Source organism: Oncorhynchus clarkii, chromosome 18 (assembly GCF_045791955.1).
Source record: "Oncorhynchus clarkii lewisi isolate Uvic-CL-2024 chromosome 18, UVic_Ocla_1.0, whole genome shotgun sequence".
NCBI lineage: Eukaryota > Metazoa > Chordata > Actinopteri > Salmoniformes > Salmonidae > Oncorhynchus > Oncorhynchus clarkii.
In genome coordinates, this window is record NC_092164.1 from 32,055,526 (window position 1) to 32,078,933 (window position 23,408).

Below are 23,408 nucleotides of genomic sequence, written 5' to 3' on the forward strand. Positions count from 1 at the left end.
ACTTTTGGATGAATAGCGTGCCTCCTACTCTGTCCAAGATGCTAATATATGCATATTATTATTAGTATTGGATAGAAAACACTGAAGTTTCTAAAACTGTTTGAATGATGTCTGAGTATAACATAACTCATATGGCAGGTGAAAACCTGAGAATAATCCAACCAGGAAGTGCGATATCTGAGGTTTGTAGTTTTTCAAAGCTTGGCCTACCAAATACACATTGAGATATGGATAAGGTTGCACTTCCTACGGCTTCCACTAGATGTCAACCGTCTTTAGAAACTTGAATGAGGATTCTACTATAAAGGAGGGGCTCATGAGACCTCTGAGTCAGTGGTCTGGCAGAGTGCCTTGGTCTCATGACGCGCGCTCCCGACAGAGTTACCTCTCATTCCAGTGCTTTTCTGAAGACAAAGGAATTCTCCGGTTGGAACATTGATGTTTTATGTTAAGAACATCCTAAAGATTGATTCCATACATCGTTTGACATGTTTCTAAAGGACTGTAACGAAACTTTGAGTTTTTGTCTGGACGAAGTGCCTGCACCTCATGAAGATGGATTACTGGGCTGAACACGCTAACAATAAGTGGCTATTTGGACATAAATGACGACTTTGTGGAACAAATCCGTCATTTATTGTCGAACTGGGATTCCTAGGAGTGCCTTCTGATGAAGATCATCAAAGGTAAATGAATATTTATGGTGTTGTTTCTAACTCTGTTGATTCCAAAATGGCGGCTATTCCTCTGGCTGTTTTGGGTTCTGAGCGCTGTTCTCAGATTATGCTTTTTCCGTAAAGTTTTTTTTAAATCTGACACAGCGGTTGCATTAAGGAGAAGTTTATCTTTAATTATGTGAATAACACTTGTATCTTTTATCAATGTTTATTATGAGTATTTCTGCAAAATCACTGGATGTTTTGGAATCAAAACATTACTGCACGTAAGGCGCCAATGCAAACTGAGATGTTTTGGATATAAATATGCACATTATCGAACAAAACATACATGTATTGTGTAACATGATGTCCTATGAGTGTCATCTGATGAAGATCATCAAAGGTTAGTTATTAATTTTATCTATTTTTCTGCTTTTTGTGACTCCTATCTTTGGCTGGAAAAAATGGCTGTGTGTTTTTTCGACTTGGCTATGACTAACATAATCATATGTTGTGCTTTCGCTGTAAAGCATTTTTGAAATCGGACAAGATGGGTAGATTAACAAGATGTTTATCTTTCATTTGCTGTATTGGACTTGTTAATGTGTGAAAGTTACATATTTAAAAAAAAAAAAATTGAATTTTGCGCACTGCCTTTTTAGCGGAATGTTGTCGAGGGGTTCCCCTGCCCTAGAAAGGTTAATGTGAGTCTGGAAGGAGAGTTTACAGTCTAACCAGACACCTACTGTAGGTATTTGTCCACATATTCTAAGTCAGAACCGTCCAGAGTAGTGACGCTAGTCGGGCGGGAGGGTGCGGGCAGCGATTGGTTGAAGAGCATATATTTAGTTTTACTAGCATTTAAGAGCAGTTGGAGGCCACGGAAGGAGTGTTGTATGGCATTGAAGCTTGTTTGGAGGTTTGTTAACACAGTGTCCAAAGAAGGACCAGAAGTATACAGAATGGTGTCATCTGCGTAGAGAGGGATCAGAGAATCACCAGCAGCAAGAGCGACATCATTGATATATACAGAGAAAAGAGTCGGCCCAATAATTGAACTCTGTAGCACCCCCATAGAGGGACTGCCAGAGGTCCAGACAACAGGCCCCCTGATTTGTCACACTGAACTCTATCTGAGAAGTAGTCGGTGAACCAGGTGAGGTAGTCATTTAAGAAACCAAGGCTATTGAGTCTGCCAATAAGAATGCGGTAATTGACAGAGTCAAAAGCCTTGGCTAGGTCAATGAAGACGGCTGCACAGTATTGTCTTTTAACGATGGTGGTTATGATATCATTTAGGACCTTGAGCGTGGCTGAGGTGCAAACATGACCAGTTCGGAAACCAGATTCCATAGCGGAGAAGGCACAGTGGGATTCGAAATGGTCGGTGATCTGTTCGTTAACTTGGCTTTCGAAGACTTTAGAAAGGCAGGGCAGGATGGATATAGGTCTGTAACAGTTTGGGTCTAGAGTGTTTCCCCCTTTCAAGAGGGGGATGACCGCAGCAGCTTTCCAATCTTTAGGGATCTCAGACGATACAAAAGAGGTTGAACAGGCTAGTAACAGGCCTAGCCTATTATATAGTAGGCCTAGCCTATAGAGATGTTGCACAGCATGAGCTCATGGGCTGAGTACCTGAGTGCTGAGTACCAGGCAGTTAGTATGGGTGTTTTCTGTTAACTTCACTAGGGTAGGGCATTCGGAATTTTGGATGAAAAGCGTGCCCAAATTAAACTGCCTGCTACCCAGGCCCAGAAGATAGGATATGCATATAATAAGTAGATCTGGATAGAAAACTCTAAAGTTTCGAAAACTGTTAAAATAATGTCTGAGTATAACAGAACTGATATGGCAGGAGGAAACCCGAGGAAAATCCAACCAGGAAGTACTATTATTTTGATAGGCTGTTTTTCCATTGAAAGCCAATCCACCATACAAAGACTTAGGACCCAGTTCACGAGCTCTGTGGCTTCCTCTACATGTGGCCAGTCTTTAGGCATTGTTTCAGGCTTTTACTGTGACAAATGATGGAGATACAGCACTTTCAATCAGTGGCCAGTGGAAATTTCCATTCATCAGCCATGCGTCTGATTGTTTCTCCTTTCCTATTGACGAAGCTTTTGTCTGGTTGAAATATTACTGATTATTTATGACCAAAACAACCAGAGGATTGATTTTAAACATCGGTTGGCATGTTTCTACTAACTTTTATTGTACTTTTTAAAAACTTTTCATCTGGACTTAGTGCACGCACCTTAAGCATTCAGATTACTGGACAAAGGTTTTTGGTCATAAAGAGGGACTATCGAACAAAACAAACATTTATTGTCTAACATGGAGACCTGGGAGTGCCACCAGATGAAGATCATCAAAGGGAAGTGATTCATTTTAATGCTATTTCTGACTTTTGTGACACTCTCCTTGGCTAGAAAATGGCTGTATGGGTTTCTGTGGCTAGGTGCTGACCTAACATAATCGCAAAGTGTGCTTTCTCCGTAAAGCCTTTTTGACAGCTGTTGCATTAAGGAGAAGTTTATCTGTAATTTGATGTGGCTCTCTGCACTTTCACCGGATATTTGTTTGAGACAATGCATTTCTGAACTTAATGCGCCAATGTAAACTGAGATTTTTGGATATAAATATGAACTTTATCGAACAAAACATACATGTATTGTGTAACATGAAGTCCTATGAGTGCCATCTGATGAAGATCAAAGGTTAGTGATTAACTTAACCACTATTTTTGCCTTGTGAGCCCTCTCCTTGGCTGGAAAATGGCTGTATGGTTTTCTGTGACTAGGTGCTGACCTAACATAATCGCATGGTGTGCTTTCGCAGTAAAGCCTTTTTGAAATCGGACACTGTGGTTGGATTTACAAGAAGTTTATCTTTAAAATGGTGGATAATACTTGTATGTTTGAGGAATTTTAATTATGGGATTTCTGTTGTTTTGAATTTGGCGCCCTGCAATTTCACTGGCTGTTGTCGAGGTGGGACCTTGTACCAGAGAGGTTAAGAGAATGTATTTCTTGTTAAAAGGCTGAATAGCTCTAAAGGGAGTAAGCAAGGGGGGGGGGGTTTGTGCCACATCAGTTTTGATTGGCTCAGTTGAGTGGGGTTATTCACCTGTTTTATTTTGGTGGTTCATCTGACCAGTTTGTTCAGTCTGTTTGAGTTTGTGTAACAGTATAACTTTAGACCGTCCCCTCGCCCATACCCGGGCACGAACCAGGGACCCTCTGCACACATCAACAACAGTCACCCACGAAGCATCGTTACCCATCGCTCCACAAAAGCCGCGGCTCTTGCAGAGCAAGGGGAACAACTACTTCAAGGTCTCAGAGCAAGTGACGTCACCGATTGAAACGCTATTTAGCACGCACCACCGCTAACTAAGCTAGCCATTTCACATCCGTTACATTGGGATTGTTTTGTCCAATTCAGTTTGGCTGGACTTGTTTGTTCAACTCGTTTGAGGTTGCAATCGCAATTAGTTGCGAGTGCAATTCATTAATCTTATTCAATCAGTCCGAGTCATGTGGGTCGGGGAAGTGTATTAGAGAAGGGTTGAATTTTCAGGTCGCTTGGGGAAAGCATAAGAAATGCGTAAAGGTAAGTGTGGAATTCGTCTGTCGTTGGTGGGGAAGCTTCTCTCCTGGTTCGCTGCTTAAGTGCAGCATGGTAGGGAGGACGCGCCCGGTTTCCACCGGGGTTGAGCAAGTGTGAAAGAAAGAGTAAAAGAAGGATTCAGTCTGGAAGCGAACCGCTCCTGGACCGTAACTTAAGTGTGACCTGGTAGGGAGGACGCTCTTGGCCTGGAACCAACGTACGAATGTATGGTGATCAAACATTTACAGAAAAATGTCTGTTACCAGGACGGCTGGAGTTAAGAGTAAGGTGGGTACAGATAAGAACTTCTCAATTTACCATTTGCAGATGGTGGCGTAAACCAGGAGAAAGAATAACCTTTAAACTACGACTGATTAAACAGTGGTTGGCACAGGAAATAGTAATGATAGAAATGTGGGTAGGAGAATTACGGACATGGACCAGCCGTCCGGACATAAATTGTTAAAAAAAATATATATAAAAGTGAATGGCAGAACAGAATGAGAATAGGGAACAAAGAATAGTATGGATACTATAAGAAGCTCAAAGAGGTCAAATAAAATAAAGCGAGTGTCTAGACTAGGGCAACAAAGTAAGAGCCAAAGAAAACAAAGAATACACAGGTGCAAGACAGAACATTATCAGGTTCCCGGAAATCAAAGAAAAGTTGTGAAAATAGAAGTGGAAGTGTTTATGCAACGAAAGAATAGGTATCTAAATAAAAAGACTGGAAAAGCAACTGATGCTGGGTGCAGCACAGTAGTTAGAAAATATAAAAGTAACCTGGATAGAGGTAGGAGGAACTAGGGTGTGGTCTAGTCACCCAGAGCTAAACGGTCCTGTTGGAAGATACTCATTAAAAGCAGAGAGAGAGAGAGTGGTTTTAGGAATTGGACAGTAGGGCGAATTGGATCTACATTAGAGGAACTAGCACAATCAAGGAAATGACATTTTGTGTTAGTACTCATAGACGTTTAAGTAAAACTTGGCTTAGACTGAGAGAACAGGAGGGGTTTGAAAAAGGAATAGGGGTTAGAGGACAACAGTTAAAATAACCAGATACTAGTATTTAGTCAGCCACCAATTGTGCAAGTTCTCCCACTTAAAAAGATGAGAGGCCTGTAATTTTCATTATAGGTACACTTCAACTATGAGAAAAAATGAGAAAAAAAATCCAGAAAATCACATTGTAGGATTTTTAATGAATTTATTTGCAAATTATGGTGGAAAATAAGTATTTGGTCACCTACAAACAAGCAAGATTTCTGGCTCTCACAGACCTGTAACTTCTTATTTAAGAGGCTCCTCTGTCCTCCACTCGTTACCTGTATTAATGGCACCTGTTTGAACTTGTTATCAGTATAAAAGACACCTGTCCACAACCTCAAACAGTCACACTCCAAACTCCACTATGGCCAAGACGAAAGAGCTGTCAAAGGACACCAGAAACAAAATTGTAGACCTGCACCAGGCTGGGAAGACTGAATCTGCAATAGGTAAGCAGCTTGGTTTGAAGAAATCAACTGTGGGAGCAATTATTAGGAAATGGAAGACATACAAGACCACTGATAATCTCCATCGATCTGGGGCTCCACGCAAGATCTCACCCCGTGGGGTCAAAATGATCACAAGAACGGAAAATCCCAGAACCACACAGGGGGAACCTAGTGAATGACCTACAGAGAGCTGGGACCAAAGTAACAAAGCCAGTAACACACTACTCCGCCAGGGACTCAAATCCTGCAGTGCCAGACGTGTCCCCCTGCTTAAGCCAGTACATGTCCAGGCCCGTCTGAAGTTTGCTAGAGAGCATTTAGATGATCCAGAAGAAGATTGGGAAAATGTCATATGTTCAGATGAAACCAAAATATAACTTTTTGGTAAAAACTCAACTCGTCGTGTTTGGAGGACAAAGAATGCTGAGTTGCATCCAAAGAACACCATACCTACTGTGAAGCATGGGGGTGGAAACATCATGATTTGGGGCTGTTTTTCTGCAAAGGGACCAGGACGACTCATCCGTGTAAAGGAAAGAATGAATGGGGCCATGTTTCATGAGATTTTGAGTGAAAACCTCCTTTCATCAGCAAGGGCATTGAAGATGAAACATGGCTGGGTCTTTCAGCATGACAATGATCCCAAACACACCGCCTGGGCAACGAAGGAGTGGCTTCGTAAGAAGCATTTCAAGGTCCTGGAGTGGCCTAGCCAGTCTCCAGATCTCAACCCCATAGAAAATCTTGTTGAAAGTCTGTGTTGCCCAGCAACAGCCCCAAAACATCACTGCTCTAGAGGAGATCTGCATGGAGGAATGGGCCAAAATACCAGCAAGTGTGTGAAAACCTTGTGAAGACATACAGAAAACGTTTGACCTCTGTCATTGCCAACAAAGGGTATATAACAAAGTATTGATATAAACTTTTGTTATTGACCAAATACTTATTTTCCACCATAATTTGCAAATAAATTCATAAAAAATCCTACAATGTGATTTTCTCAATTTTTTTTCTTCTCATTTTGTCTGTCATAGTTGAAGTGTACCTATGATGAAAATTACAGGGCTCTCTCATCTTTTTAAGTGGGAGAACTTGCATAATTGGTGGCTGACTAAATACATTTTTGCCCCCACTGTAAGAACCTTCTAAAGTCATGACATAATTTTCTGGAATTTTCCAAGCTGTTTAAAGGCACCATCAACTTAGTGCATGTAAACTTCTGACCCACTGGAATTGTGATACAGTAAATTATACGTGAAATAATGTCTGTAAACAATTGTTGGAAAAATGACTTGTGTCATGTGCAAAGTAGATGTCCTAACCGACTTGCCAAAACTATAGTTTGATAACAAGATATGTGTGGAGTGGTTGAAAAACAAGTTTTAATGACTCCAACCTAAGTGTATGTAAACTTCCGATTTCAACTGTATAGCCAGTTAAGGAAAATGGTCTATGGCAGGGAAAGGGAAAAAAGAGGGCTGCGGAGTAGGAGGAAGATGAAAGAACCTGAAAGATATGGTGCACAATGTCCAATTTTTATAAAAGGTACTCAAGTGCATTATGTCCCATGGGGCTCGCAGGACCTGGAAGGGTTGTTTGCCCGCCTACCTGACCTCCATGATGGAGCAGGAAAATGGAATAGGACTTTTGAAGAGCAAACCATGGGTAAGCTACTGGCTGTGGGGGATCTGAAGGCACTGCTGGCGAGAGTAGTGGGAGTGGCAAAGAAGGAGGATGTAGGTAGGTCCAGTAACCTGAACGAGGCAATAGGGACTACACTGGGAGATGGAATAGACTTTAACTCACACTGCCCAGACTTTTGGTGTGCTCTAAGAAGGCAATACCCGGCAATGATTGAAAATTTACTAAAAGTGGAAGCACTGGGGGAGACAGAGAATCCAGCTGCGTATCTACATGGACAGCTGAAACGATGGAGGCTGGAAACAGAACGGGATCCAGAGGGGCACACACTGATGACAACTCTGTTCCGGAACTCAGTGTTAGAGGCCAAGCCCCAGCCAGTGAGAAGCAGGCTGGAGGACGTGGTGGGACTGTCTTCAAAATCACACAAAGAATTATGTGACCATGTAATCCATGCAGTGGGAAAATACAGAAAGGATAAATAAAGACTCAAGGAACAAGGAGAATACATTCAGAACAAGCTAATACAGCTCCAGCTGGAAGGACTAACGAACAAAGGGAAAAAGAAAGTCCAAGCTCCAGTGACAGCCCCTGTGCCTGAAGCAGAACAATGGCTGCAGTCTCCTCTGGAGGACTACAACCATCTCCTGTCCAGCAGGCCCAAGTACAACCCACACCACCAGTAGTGAATGTGTATGCACAACAACCCCAACAATGGAATAATGGCAATAAGCAACAAAGACTTCTGCAAAACAATCAGAGAGGAGGAAACAGGGGCCCGCTGGGACCACCTGGGATCTGTTGGGGCACACTAGGCAAAATTGTCCTATTAACCCCTGGCAACAACAGGGAAACAGGAACCAAAATAATTGGAAACAAACTGGAGGAGGCTGGCAACAAAAATCAGAAGCAACCACAGGGTCCTGTGAACCCATGGGCAGGGCCTAATCAGGGATACTAGGGGTGCCCAGAGAATCCTACAGGGGAGGCTCAGTTCCCAGTGATCACCACAAGAGCTGATCAAGAACCTATCCTGCAGGTTCAAATAGAGAACAGAGGCACACCCATGATGATAGATACGGGAGCCACTTACACATGTGTAAATCCAAATTATGCCTCTCATCTCTCCATGTCTGGTGAATATGTCAAAACTATAGGATTCTCGGGACAAACGCAGTTAATTCCAATGACAGGTCCAGTCCATTTAAGAGCTGATGATAAATCAGCAACCCTTCCTATATTAGTGTCAGAACAAACCCCAATGAATGTACTGGGAAGGGATGCTCTATGCAAAATGGGCAAACAAATGAAGTGCTCTCCTGAAGGGGTAACGGGACTAAAACCTACAAATGGTAATGACAAAAGGAACAGCAAATATGTATTGGTTAGGAGAAATGAAGATAGAAATAGATAAAACTGTAGTGGGGAAGGTTTATCCAGGCTCAGATACCTGAAGCTGATAGAGCAAAATCAGAGTATCACTGCACAATGCAGTATGACCCCTAACAAGACCATTTATTAGAACAACTTTGGATAATGAATGCAAATGGAAAATCAGTACCAATTATGTCCCAGTACATAATTATAGGGAAACAGGGAGCAGCAATGGATGTAGGGGACAGGGATGATTCATACTGTGGAACATTTTTATAATATTTCTGATTCTGTTCCACACATTACATTGCTAGTAAATAAGGGAGCTATAGAAAATTATTTAGGTCCATGAGGAAACAAGCAAAAATAAGCAAGTGGAACAAAACAGACTATCCACTCATAAAGCCTTTATTAAAATACTGCCCACAACAGTAATGAATGGGGACCCAAAGGAGGTAGAAGTTAGAGCTAACCAACAAGTAGAATTAGGAGAAGGGATAGCACCAGATAACCAGCAGAGGCAGGAAATATAACAAACACTTACCAAGTAGAATTAGGAGAAGAGATAGCACCAGATAACCAGCAGAGGCAGGAAATAGAACAAACACTTACCAAGTAGAATTAGGAGAAGGGATAGCACCAGATAACCAGCAGAGGCAGGAAATAGAACAAACACTTACCAAGTAGAATTAGGAGAAGGGATAGCACCAGATAACCAGCAGAGGCAGGAAATAGAACAAACACTTACCAAGTAGAATTAGGAGAAGGGATAGCACCAGATAACCAGCAGAGGCAGGAAATAGAACAAACACTTACCAAGTAGAATTAGGAGAAGGGATAGCACCCGATAACCAGCAGGGGCAGGAAATAGAACAAACACTTACCAAGTAGAATTAGGAGAAGGGATAGCACCAGATAACCAGCAGAGGCAGGAAATAGAACAAACACTTACCAAGTAGAATTAGGAGAAGGGATAGCACCAGATAACCAACAGAGGCAGGAAATAGAACACTTCCCAGAAGGGGTGTCACAACATGACACAGACGTTGGAGTAGTGAAATCAGCAAGTCCTGTAAGCATTAAAGTAAAACCAGATGCTAAACACCCCTGAAAAGACCAATATTATAGGAAACCAGAAGCCGAGGGAAGGCATAAGCATGACTATTGAGGGGCTGATAAAAGCAGGGGTATTAATAGAAACACAGAGCTGCTACAATACATCTCTATTGCCAGTCCTTAAAGCAGATGGAAAGAAATGGAGACTGGTACATGTCTTAAGAGCAATAAATTACATAGCACAGGACTGGCTTGCGGAAGTTCCAAACCCTTACACGATCAATGTTCCTCCAGATGCCAAGTACCTTACAGTGATTGATTTACGTGGAGCATTTTTTTGTGTGCCCCTGGCGGAGGAGTGCAGACATCTGTTTGCGTACACGTACAAATAAAAAAAGTAAACACATACAGTTTAAGTCGGAAGTTTACATACACCTTAGCCAAATACATTTAAACTCAGTTTTTCAAAATTACTGACATTTTATCCTAGTACAAACTCCGTCTTAGGTCAGTTAGGATCACCACTTTATTTTAAGAATGTGAAATGTCAGAATAATAGTAGAGAGAAATTTTTATTTAAGCTTTTATTTCTTTCATCACATTCCCAGTGGGTCAGAAGTTTACATACACTCAATAAGTTTTTGGTAGCATTGCCTATAAATTGTTTAACTTCGGTCAAACATTTCAGGTAGCCTTCCACAAGCTTCCCACAATAAGTTGGGTGAATTTTGGCCCATTCCTCCTGACAGAGCTGGTGTAACCGAGTCATGTTTGTATGCCTCCTTGCTCGCACACGCTTTTTCAGTTCTGCCCACAAATCTTCTATAGGATTGAGGTCAGGGCTTTGTGATGGCCACTCCAATACCTTGACTTTGCCACAAATTTGGAAGTATGCTTGGGGTCATTCTCCATTTGGAAGACCCATTTGCAACCTAGCTTTAACTTCCTGACTGATGTCTTGAGATGTTGCTTCAATATATCCACAATTTTCCTCCCTCATGATGCCATCTATTTTGTGAAGTGCACCAGTCCCTCCTGCAGCAAAGCACCCCCACAACATGATGCTGCCAACCCTGTGCTTCACAGTTGGGATGGTGTTCTTCGGCTTGCAAGCCTCCCCCCTTTTCCTCCAAACATAACAATGGTCATTATGGCCAAACGGTTCTATTTTTGTTTCATCAGACCAGAGGACATTTCTCCAAATGTACGATCTTGGTCCCCATGTGCAGTTGCAAACTGTAGTCTGGCTTTTTTTTAATGGCGGTTTTAGAGCAATGGCTTCTTCCTTGCCGAGAGTTCATTCAGATTATGTCGATATAGGACTCGTTTTACTGTGGATATAGATACTTTTGTACCTGTTTCCAGTAAGGAGAGAGTATAAGTCTGACCCCAAGGTCTATTTGAATGCATTAGGACAACCTAGAGGAATCCCCAGGGAATACAAAGCAAGAGATGAGGTTAAATCAGGATTTGAATATTTCTCTGGATAGCATCAAACAAAAATCCAGAATGGATTAATTATATTTACTATAACCAACAAAGATTCATTCATTATACAGACTATGCATTGGCAGCGTTGGGAGAAGAAGTACAGGCCACAAGCAGAATGACATGGCAGAACAGGCAGTCCTTGAATTGGCTCTTAGCAGAAAAGGGTGGAGTTTGTGTTATGTTTGGAGATGAATGCTGCACCTTCATCCCCAATAACACCGCCCCAGATGGTTCATTTACTAAGGCAATGACCAAGCTGAAAGGACTACGACAGGAAGTAAAGGTCAATGCTGGACATGACTCCCATGCCTGGGACTGGTTGGACTGAATCCTGGGAAAATGGGGAGCAATGTTTGCAAAAATGGCAATCATGATAGGTGTCGCACTAGTGGTGATGGGAGTGGTATTCTGTTGTGTTTTGCCTCTACTGAAATCTCTCCTGATCCAAAGACAGTCCTTACCAACCCACCTGTGGAGGTGTACCCTGTCCCTGGAGCTCCAGGACAATACACCAACAAACAGGGAAAACCATGTAATGCTAAAGGAGGACCTTTGGCCTGTCCATTTGGAAATCCTGCATGGTTATGGGGAGTAGCTCCAGGGGGAGGTGTGGCTTGTCGTACCTATCAACAACAATTGTTAGAGACTGAAATAGATGGTTAACTTCCTGACATATATCCAGTTCCGGACTATGTCAAGGATAATGAGGATCCTGATCACAGGTTTCAACAGAATGTAGGAGCACATTGGCACCAACAGTGCCCTAAAAGAGGTTATTGTAAGTGGTGCCCAATGGGATGGAAAGAAAGAGATGGATATTATCATTATATTGAACCATTGGATTGTGCAATGTGTCAAAGGGGTGATTGCCCATTGCATTGTGATGAATAGTGTGTTAGTGAATAGTGAATATACATATATTCAGTATATCAATTGTTGAATGATACTATAAATGATGTTAGACCTTCTGAGAATTTGTTTTGTCTAAACATGTATGTAACATAGGGTTTTTCCGGTTACAAGAGTCCACGGACCATGCCCTTAATCCTCCGACATGTTTAACGCTTATGCTAAAATGGTTGTTGGAGAGGTGTCCGTGAGGGAGGGCCACATGTTTAGGTGTCATATTGAGAACGATGTTATAAGGGTTTATGAGGTTGAGTTGATTGTTTTTATTGTATTCTACATAACTGAGAACCTTGGGCAAGGCAAAGCAATGCATGCACATGCTTATACACAGTGTGTTAAAGGACAATTGGCTAGAGGATGGATCTTTTACTTCTTTCTAGCTATATGTGAAAGGAGAGGTTTGGTCCTGATTCCCCAGTATGGGTGAGGAAGAGGAGCAACGGTCGATAAGGAGAAAAGGGAGGCAGATTGCCTCCATAGCAATACATACAGAAGGTGCTTCTCCTTCTCACTTGTACTGGATCAAATTTAAGGGTTGGGACGTAAGTCCCAAAGGGGGGAATATGTGGGTGCTTTCTGTTAAGAGAATGTGTTTCTTGTTAAAATGCTGAACAGCTCTAAAGGGAGTAACCAAAGGCACTATGTGTAATCCTGGGATTAAGTGTATTTATTTGTATAATTCTATAATGGCCTATAGTTATCTGTACTTAATCCTAGAATGGCCCGTAGTAATATTATAGTCCGATAATGGCATGTAGCAATCTTATAATTGCCTATAGTAATCTGTACTTATTATTTTCTGGAAATAATGTATAGGTGCGCCACCAATATAATTGATCCAAAGAACTAGAGGGGAGGGTAAACCCCGCCTAGAGGAAAGAACTTTGGAAACAATGGTGGAGATTTGGAAACAATGGTGGAGTAAAGCCGAGGGGATATGGTTATTAGCATAAAGTGGAGGGACTATGAAACTTGAATTAGCATGAAACTGTATAAAAAAGAGTGGACTGAAACTGAGTCCGGCAGTTGGTCAATGGACCAACTCAGCTTGTTACTTTGTAATAAAGTCTATTTGAATTCACAGGCTCCGGTATCTGAGAGATATTATTGAACCAATATTTCCACAACGTTAGCAAGTTTGGTAGGCTACTACTGATCATCAGCAGCATCAGAGCTTGGAGAAGCCTAGTTACCATGACTAACCGGTCACGTGGAATTTGACTGCGTTCATGGCTCGTGACTACTGGTATGCTAAGCCAGGAATATATCTTCGCCTTCGGAGGAGATGCAATACTCATTCACTGAAGTAGAATGGGAAGCTTAGACGCGATTAGACTACTACAGTTGCATGGTAATGACAACTTGTGCCCTCTGTCACAGTACAGGAATTCCCCCCCAAAAACACTTTAGACAAGAAAAAAAATCCTCATCTTGCTCTTCCCCCTCTTCTTTTGGGAGCCTTTCCCTTGCTGATCCAAGTTAGGGAGTAGAATTGGACTTCTCTGTCTATTCAACTGTGCAGCACTTTTTGAAAAAGTGAATGTGGTTTGAGAGTTTGCAATTACATTTTTCAAGCGGGTATCCAATAATATAAAGGCGTTTTCTTTACTTTTAAATATATGGATGAGTGCAGAAAGTGAGAACCAGGACACAACTAGAGATAAAGACATGGATAACCGTATAAGTGTATGTATGCCTACAGTATATAGAGAACTGAAAGTAGGCAGGTGATTGTGCTGAGCCAGTTGTTTGTACAGAGTCAGTAGCTGAGGTGTGGATGAGTGCATCGGGACTCACCAGCCCCTCCTGGCTGCCTCCCGTCGTTCTCTCCACATTCAGGTGCTCATCCGACCCCTTCAACTTCCACACCTAAGGCCAAACACAAAATAACAGAGAACTCAGTACATGGTCATGTTCGGTTGGGAAATGGAAAGATACTACCTGAACTTGTCCAATAAGAAAAGTTATTTATGTTTTCCATTACAAAACTATGTGCCCTACTGAACATGACCCAGATGCAAAACGGATTAAGTTTCATCGTTCCGCTGTTAAAATTAACTCGTCGGCTTACTCGTCATACAGTAGGTTCTGAATCTCTACTGTTTCCTCCACAACCCAGTGACTTCCAAACCAGGCTGTCAAGGCCCACAGCAGAGATCCAGAGGATGGGATAACTCCATCATGAGGCTGACACTCCACTGGCTCCACTGTCAAATGGAGAACCAATGTACCCCAGACAGACAGTGCAGAGACAGCACAGACCAACAACAGGGCTGAACTGGAGCGCCAGAGATGGTGGTTTTGCTATCCTCTTACCTAACATACCAAGAGAGCAGGAGTCCATAACTAGCCATACTTCTGCAAATTCAAAACATTCCCCAAATCAAGTCTACATTGGCACTGGCTGAAAACAAACTCATTTACATAAGGAAAACGGGTCTTTTGGATTGTCTTTTTGACAGGAAACAGGAAGAATATTTCTGAGATTTCCTGTGCCACGAGGCATGGGTGGAGGAAATGGGAGTGATGCATCATGGGAGAAAGAGAGAGGAGATGCAGACAGACAGAGAGCGCTGCGGTGCACTCACACAATCAGTCTGAGGACATGGAGAGATGGTGGGGGGGGAGGAAAGGGACACAATCAGTCTGAGGACATGGAGAGATGGTGGTGGGGTGGGGGGGGGGGGGGGGGGGGGGGGTAAAGGGATAGAAACACAGCACTGAAGAATAGGCTACTTGCTGAAACATTTTCCAACAAAGACAACACAATATGCTGGAGTAGAATAAAAATAAAAAAAACACTCCGGTGGCAGTCCTGAATCACTATGACCTCGATGTGAATATGACTTTCCCCACACAAAAGCTTTTGAAATCAAAAAGGTTTCCCTTTAAAAGCTATTGACAGGTGGCACGTACCCAGGTTACCTCTTACACCCAAGCAGAGCAACAAGGATGATAATGTATTCAAAGGGAATAGCTGACTCATAAGGCCTACTGTAGCAGCTGCAGGGCCCTATGTGAGTCCATAACCAGCCATACTTCAGCAAATTATATACACTCCTCAAATCAAGTCTACATTGGCACTGGCTGAACATCAACTCATTTACATAAGAAAATGTGTCTTTCTTTTTTTTACAGGAAACACAGTGCCACGAGGCATGGGTGGAGGAAATGGGGGTGATGCATCATGGGAAAGAGGGAGAGAAGATGCAGACAGACAGAGAGAGCATTGAATGTAGACTGCTGCGGTGCACTCACACAATCAGTCTGAGGACATGGAGAGATGGTGCGGGGGGGGAGATGGTGGGGGGGGAGGAAAGGGACACAATCAGTCTGAGCGAGCGAAGGAAAAGAAGAAAAAAACAGCACTACACAGTATGCTGAAGAATAAGCCATTTGCTGAAACATTTTCTTACAAAAACAACACAATATGATGTAGTAGAATTTAAAAAACTAAACACTCGACCTCGATGTGAATATGACTTTCACAGACTTTCCAACACAAAAAGGGTTTATAGGTTTGGAAGGGTTCCCCTTCAAAGCTGTTGCCAGGTGGCATGTACCCAACTTCGCTCTCACACTCAAACAGGCAGAGAATCAGGGATGATACTGTACTGAAAATGAGTACTCAACTGTAGCAGCTGCAGAGCCCTATGGGAGGAGATGGCAGGAGAGTTAGAGGGGTAGCGGTGGGAGGAGAAGGTGTAGGAGGGGTGCCAAGATAAGATGGGATCTAATAGAGAGGATCATTCTGCGAGGTGATGCCATTCATGTCTACAGAAAGCACTGTGTCTCCAGAAAGGATTCACTCCCCTTTTACTTTGACCACATTTTGTTGTGTTACAGCCTGAATTTTAAATGGATTACATTTAGATTTTGTGTCACACAATACCACATAACGTCAAAGTGGAATTATGTTTTTAGAAATGTTTACAAATTAATAAAAAATGAAAGCTGAAATATCTTGAGTCAGTAAGAATTCAACCCCTTTGTTATGGCAAGCCTAAATAAGTTTAGGAGTGAAATGTGGCTTGAAAACTCAATACATTGCATGGGCTCTGTATGCAATAATACATGATTTTTGAATGACTACTTCTCTGTACCCCAAATATAATGCACAATCTATAACATCCCGCAGTTGAGGAGTAAATTTCAAACACAGATTTAATCACAAAATACCATGGAAGTTTTCCAATGCCTTGAAAGGGGCATATATTCGTAAAAGGGGGAAAAAATAAAAAAGCAGACATTGAATATCCCCTTGAGCATTGTAAAGTTATTAATAACACTTTGGATGGTGTATCAATACACCCAGTCACTACAAAGATACATGCATCCTTCCAAACCGAGTTGCCGGAGAGGAAGGAAACTGCTCAGGGATTTCACCATGAGGCCAATGGTGAGTTTAATGGCTGTGATAGGAGAAAACTGAGGATGGATCAACAACATTGTAGTTACTCCACAATACTAACCTAAATGACAGAGTGAAAAGAAGGAAGCCTGTACAGAATTATTATTATAATTTTTTTTAATGCACCCAGTTTGTATTAAGGCACTAAAGTAAAAATGCAAGACATGTGGCAAATAAATTAACTTTATGTCCTGAATACAAAATGTTATGTTTGGGGCAAATCCAACACAACACATCACTGAGTACCACTCTTCTTATTTTCAAGCATGGTGGTGGCTGCATCATGTTATGGGTATATAGAATAACTAACTTCAAAGTAATGACTCGGGTCGTCAGTTGTGAGATGAAAGCTTATTTTTAGTAATAATACTGGTTCACTTGTACATAACTGACGCTATCGCTGTATTATTTTTTTAAATATTTTTTTTCAAGCAACTGCATGCACTTCCGGTCGCAAGGCATTCTGGTACTTGCGGTCAATAGCGTAATTTAATACATCAGAAATATGTACATAGTTCTCTCAATATCCATCACATGAATTCTAATACAATTACTCTTGTACATATGTAAAGAATTGTAAAATAAACATATATTTAGATACAGCTCAATGAATTAACTGTATACATTAACTCTGTAACCCATTTAAGCTACAACATCCTGTGTTCATCTAAATCTCTAAGCAGTATATCAACTGAATAGGTCTCCTCAACAAAGTCCCCGGGGCAGTTCGAACTGAACATGACTTAACTAGGCCATCTCGGCCTGGAAACAGTTCCCCAAACTTCCCTAGTTTCCAGGTTTGTCTAGCTGTGTTATCTTCTCCGATGATTGCAACGTCACTCACTTTCAGTGGGGTGGGCTGTGGTGTGTCACAGCGGTGTGCTGACTTTAGATCCAGCAAGTAGTCTCTTCACCAGCTGTTCCAGAAGCTGGTCACAACTCTCTGCCTGTACTTCCCATCTGCTTGCCATTTCCTCCTTGTTGAGCTTTGGGTGCTGGGTTTTCTGCTTTGAACAGTTCGTCAGCAGTCAGTCCACCTTGCATCTTCATGTTTGTATGAGCATTGGCTATGAATCTCTTTATTCAGGCGGTCACTCAACACTCTTCAGTTCGCTGTAGCTTTCAAGCTCCAACACGGGTTCAGTGATGTCTGTGCTGTTTGATGTGAGCTGTAGTCACCAGGTCACTGGACTTGAGTTCTGCATCCACCTCCTCTGGAACCTTGTCGTCATCAGTCTCCTCCGACTAAAATGGGGTGATGTCAGAATGCTGGGTCCGTTCCACCATAGCTGGCTCTGTATCAAGTTTTGAACAGTTTGTCCTCTTGTAGGGATGTCGGCTGGATTTATTTTCCCTTCCATATGTGACCATGACTCTAGATTGGTCAAGGACTGGATCTCTGGCACTCTGTTTGCGACAAACTGTTTACATTCGTGAGCTGCAAATCCAATCATCGAGTCTGTCCACATTTAGATCCGTTTTTGTTCCATTTTCAGTGTGGTCATGAGGTTTTTTGCTATTCTCGCTCCAATCACAGCTCCCATGAGCTCCAGGCGTGGCAGCGTAATTGTCTTGAGTGGGGATACCCTAGACTTTGATGTGACTAGACTTGTCATTGTTCCTCTGTCTTGTGATTCGCCTTGCATGTAAGCTACAGCACTGTAAGCCCTTTCATTTGCATCACAGAACACGTGTAGTTTCAGTGTGTGACTAGTTCTGAACACTACGGTTGCCATTCTCATGTCAGTTCAGATGGTCCCTTCATCCCAGCTGAGTCCTCTCTCCCACATTTCCTGGAGCATTTACTTGACCCTGATGTTGAAGGGGATCAGGAAGCAAAGAGGTTTGAAGATGCATGCAGAATACTTCTCATCTGGTCCCGGTCTCCACACTAAACCTAAAGCTTTGAGCACTACTCCTTGTGTTTCTAGCATCAACGGGTGGTAAGTTGTCGTACTCCCCTCCCATTTTGTTTTCAGTTCAGGAGAGTTAGTCATCCCCTTGCAGAGGTCTGTGCCTGCAGTCGACACCATTCGTTTTGCAGTTGTCACAAAGTAAGCCTCTTCAACATCGTGTGAACTTGCAATGAAGTCATCTATATGGAGTGACTTCTGGTTGTTCTGTTTCATATTGTTTCAGGTGCTTCCTGATTGTAGCTGCCAGCAAGAATGGACTTGGGGAAGCTCCAAATAGCACTCTGTTCACCCTCAGCACGCGCAGCTCCTCTTTATTTTCTCCCATTGGTGGGCATGTGAGCCACAGGAATCTCACCACGTTCGTCTCTCTCTGCTTTGGATGTCTGCAGGAAAACCTTCTTGATGTCTGCCATGAATGCGATCTCATGTAGTCTGAAATTATCGTCATGGGACGAGACATCAAACACCACTCTGTTTTGTCGTCACCTTGTCCTCCCGGAGTACTGCGTGGTGAGGTAAGTAGTATTTCATGTTGTTTGCGCTTGATGCATTGTCCTTGGTCACATCCTATGCCATATCCTGTTGTAAGTAGTCCTCCACAACTTCATTGTATCTGCGGTACAAAGTCACACCCTTCTTCAGTCTTTTCTTCAGACCTTCAAACCGTTTCTTGGAGATTTTATAGCTGTCTTGGAGTTCTGGCATTTCTTGTTTACATGGCAACTCCACATGGTCTAGTCCATCTTTGAAGGTGGTTGTTCTCTCGAACCTCTGTAGAGCCTCATTTACCTCTGGATTCTGTGTTGTTTTCTCGCTGGTGATACCCAGAGACTCAAGCTCCCAGAATGCATGCAGTTGCTTGAAGTCTAGTGTGTCTTCATCAAGTGGGATGAACATGCATATTGCCTCAGCGACACTTGACATGGACACGGATCCCTGCACCTACCATCCAAAGGTGATCTCTAAAGCAACCAGCGTCTCCGTCAGTCGCTCCACTCGGCCTGATACCATCTGCCAGTAGTAGTCTGCTCCTATCAGGACAGAGAGTTCAGGATCATTGTCATCTTCTGGAAAGTCTGCGAGCTACAGTCCCTTTCTATTGAGCTCATGTTGAATCTGTTCACCAGGAACCTTCATCACAGCTGTGCACACTTGTGGGGTTTCAATTGCCTCTATCTCTATTCTCTGCTGTTTGTCCCAGACATTCTCTTCAATGTGTTCTGTTAGGACGTTGCTGGAGCAGAAGTTGGGAAGAGTGAGTACCTCTTCACAAGGTTTTCATGTATGAAGCTTCTCTGACTGCCTCCATCTAATAAGCAACGAGCCATCTTCCCATGCCTTTGCCGTTTGTAGCAACACAGTGTTCTGTCAATCTGGTTTCATCTTCACTAAATGGGGAATAACTGAGTAAAGAACAGCTTCTGCAGAAACAATAGGGCGTTGCACCTCCCTCCTCTTACTGGTACACACAGTAAAAGAAGTATGCTGTGTGTTTCTGTCCTAAACATACAAAGCATCTTTCAATTTTATTTAGTCTCTGTTTTTCTCTTTGCGTGCAGCAATATTGTGGTCTGTGCAGTTTTTGGATTTGTGGTCTGCAATGTCACAGAATATACAGTTTTGTTCCTACTGCCTGGTTGTGTGCAGTGCCGCAGCAGATGGCATGTTGGGTCATTTTGTTTTCATTTCATTGGACATGACTTGTTCCATGGTTTGCTCTCTTTCTGTTGGTTGCATGTTCTTGGTCATCCCCCTGGTCTGAACCTCTTTCTGTAGGTTGCATGTTCTTGGTCATCTCCCTGGTCTGAACCTCTTTCTGTAGGTTGCATGTTCTTGGTCATCTCCCTGGTCTGAACCTCTTTCTGTAGGTTGCATGTTCTTGGTCATCTCCCGGGTCTGAACTTCTTTCTGTAGGAAACGGACTATCCTCTACTCCCCTCTGACGACTATAGTCAAGAGCTATGTTCTCTGGAATCATCTGCAGTAAGATTGGGCATAGTAGGCTTCAATAGGATTCTGACACTACACCCAGTGATTCTAAGCTCCTAATCCGAATTTCACATTCATCATATGTATTATATTAATGTATTTATGTCAGAGGATTTCTTTACAAGAGTGAGATTCAGCAGCTTTGACATGTGAGCACTAATCACTTTGTCATTACCGTGCGTTCCGTACCTATACTGTGGGACTCCCATCCTCCTCAATTGTTCAAGTCACTAGCCTCCAATGGTCAATAGTGTAATCCAATAATAATAATAAACAATACAACAGAAATACGTACATAGTTCTCTCAATCTTCACCACATGAATTCTAATTAAATGACTCTTGTAAATAACTGTAAATGAAAAATAGTTTTAGATACAGATCAATGAATTAACTGTAAACATTAACTCTGTAAACCATTTAACACAGTATTATTTTCTTTGGCAAGAACTAAGAAGTTTTTTAGGATACAAATACATGGAATAGAGCTGAGCACAAGAATAGAGCTAAACACAGTCCGCTTTCCAACAGACACTCGGGAACTCACCTTTCAGCAGGACAATAACCTAAAACACAAGGCCAAATAGACACTGAAGTAGCTTACCAAGGCAACACTGAAATGTTCCTGAGTGGCCTAGTTACAGTTTAGACTTAAAATTGTCTTGAATATCTATGGCAAGACTTGAAAATAGCAATGATCAACAACCAACTTGACAGAACTTACTTTAAAATGTATTTAACAAAAATTAAAATCCCCTCATCAATCTACACACAATAGCCCATAATTACAAAGTAAAAACAGCTTTTTAATAAATGTTTTCAAATGAACATTACCAGTCAAAAGTTTGGACACACCTACTCATTCAAGGGTTTTTCTTCATTTTTATGATTTTCTACATTGTAGAATAATAGTGAAGACCTCAAAAGTATGAAATAACACATGGAATCATGTCGTAAACAAACAAAAAAAGTGTTAAACAAATAAAGACATATTTCAGATTCTTCAAAGTAGCCACCCTTTGCCTTGATGACAGCTTTGCACACTCTTGGCATTCTCTCAACCAGCTTCACCTGGAATGCTTTTCCAACATTATTGAAGGAGTTCCCACATATGCTGAGCAGTTGTTGGCTGCTTTTCCTTCACTCTGCAGTCTAACTCATCGCAAACCATCTCAATTAGGTTGAGGTCGGGTGATTGTGGAGACCAGGTCATCTGATGCAGCACTCCATCACTCTCCTTCTTGTTCAAATAGCCCTTACACAGCCTGGAGGTGTGTTGGGTCATTGTCCTGTTGAAAAACAAATTATAGACCCACTAAGCGCAAACCAGATGGGATGGCGTATTACTGAAAAATGCAGTAGTAGCCATGCTGCTTAAGTGTGCCTTGAATTCTAAATAAATCACTGACAGTGTCACCAGCAAAGCACCTTCACACCACCACCTCACCTCCTCCTCCATGCTTCATGGTGGGAACCACCAAAACTCTAAAATTTGGACTCATCAGATCAAACGACAGAGTTCCACTGGTCTAATGTTCATTGCTCGTGTTTCTTGGCCCAAGCAAGTCTCTTCTGCTTATTGGTGCCCTTTAATAGTGGTTTCTTTGCAGAAATTCAACCATGCAGTCTACTCTGAACATTTGATGTTGAGATGTGTCTGTTACTTGAACTCTGTGAAGCATTTATTTGGGCTGCAATTTCTGAGGATAGTAACTTTAATGAACTTATCCTCTGCAGCAGAGGTAACTCTGGGTCTTCCTTTCCTGTGGCGGTCCTCATGAGAGCCAGTTTCATCATAGGTGATGGTTTTTGCGACTGCACTTGAAGAAATTTACAAAGTTTTTGACATTTTCCAGATTGACTGACCTTCATGTCCCTCTTTGGGCTGCAATCCCGTTAACGGGACGATATGTCAACAGCCAGTGAAAGTGCAGGGCGCCAAATTCAAAACAGAAATCTCATACAAATTCCTCAAACATACATGTAACTTATACCATTTTAAAGGTTGTTAATCCCACCACAGTGTCCGATTTCAAATAGGCTTTACGGCGAAAGCACCACAAACGATTATGTTAGGTCACCACCAAACCACAATAAAAACAGCCATTTTCCCAGCCAAAGAGAGGATTCACAAAAAGCACAAATAGAGATTAAATGAATCACTAACCTTTGATGATCTTCATCATATGACACTCATAGGAGTTTACATTGGCGCGTTACATTCACTAGTTCCAAAAACATCCAGTGATTTTGCTTAGCCACATCGATTCAACATAAATACTCATCATAAATGTAGATGATAATACAAGTTATACACATGGAATTATAGATATACCTGTCCTTAATAACCTCTTAAGTCTACCCCTTCCTTTTTCGAACATTCTGTTAAAAATCGCGCAACTTTTCAGCGTCCTGCTACTCATGCCAGGAATATAGTATATGCATATGATTAGTATGTGTGGATAGAAAACACTCTGAAGTTTCTAAAACTGGTTAAATCACGGCTGTGACTATAACAGATCGTGTGTTTCATCGAAAAGCGCAAGAAAAACTGCTCTCTGAAAGCTAAAAATAATTTCCATGCGTCACTTTCATGGGTTGTTAAAAGGGCACAAAATTAATTATGGACCTGCATGCAATTCCTACAGATTCCACACACCATTGTCGTCATTTTCCAGTGACTTTTTTGTTGGTAAATCCAACTAACTGGATTCAATTTCTTCCGGTCTCCACCAGGATGTTTTGAATGTGCACATTGGCAGCCATTGATTTGAAGACGAGGAGCTATTGAATACACATCGCCCTGTAATCATTTTGATAGATTATAAACGTTTACTAATACCTAAAGTTGGATTACAA

General features: G+C 42.0%; 1 protein-coding gene across 1 annotated transcript in view; it reads right to left on the reverse strand.

The window, feature by feature from the left end:
- The window catches only part of LOC139373336 (oxysterol-binding protein-related protein 10-like), a 140,688-nt gene that overhangs the window by 69,461 nt on the left and 47,819 nt on the right, over positions 1 to 23,408 (reverse strand). Inside the window, exon 4 of the mRNA XM_071113738.1 lies at positions 14,033 to 14,104. Coding sequence (XP_070969839.1) covers positions 14,033 to 14,104 — 72 coding nt within the window. The remainder of the gene's footprint in view (positions 1 to 14,032; positions 14,105 to 23,408) is intronic.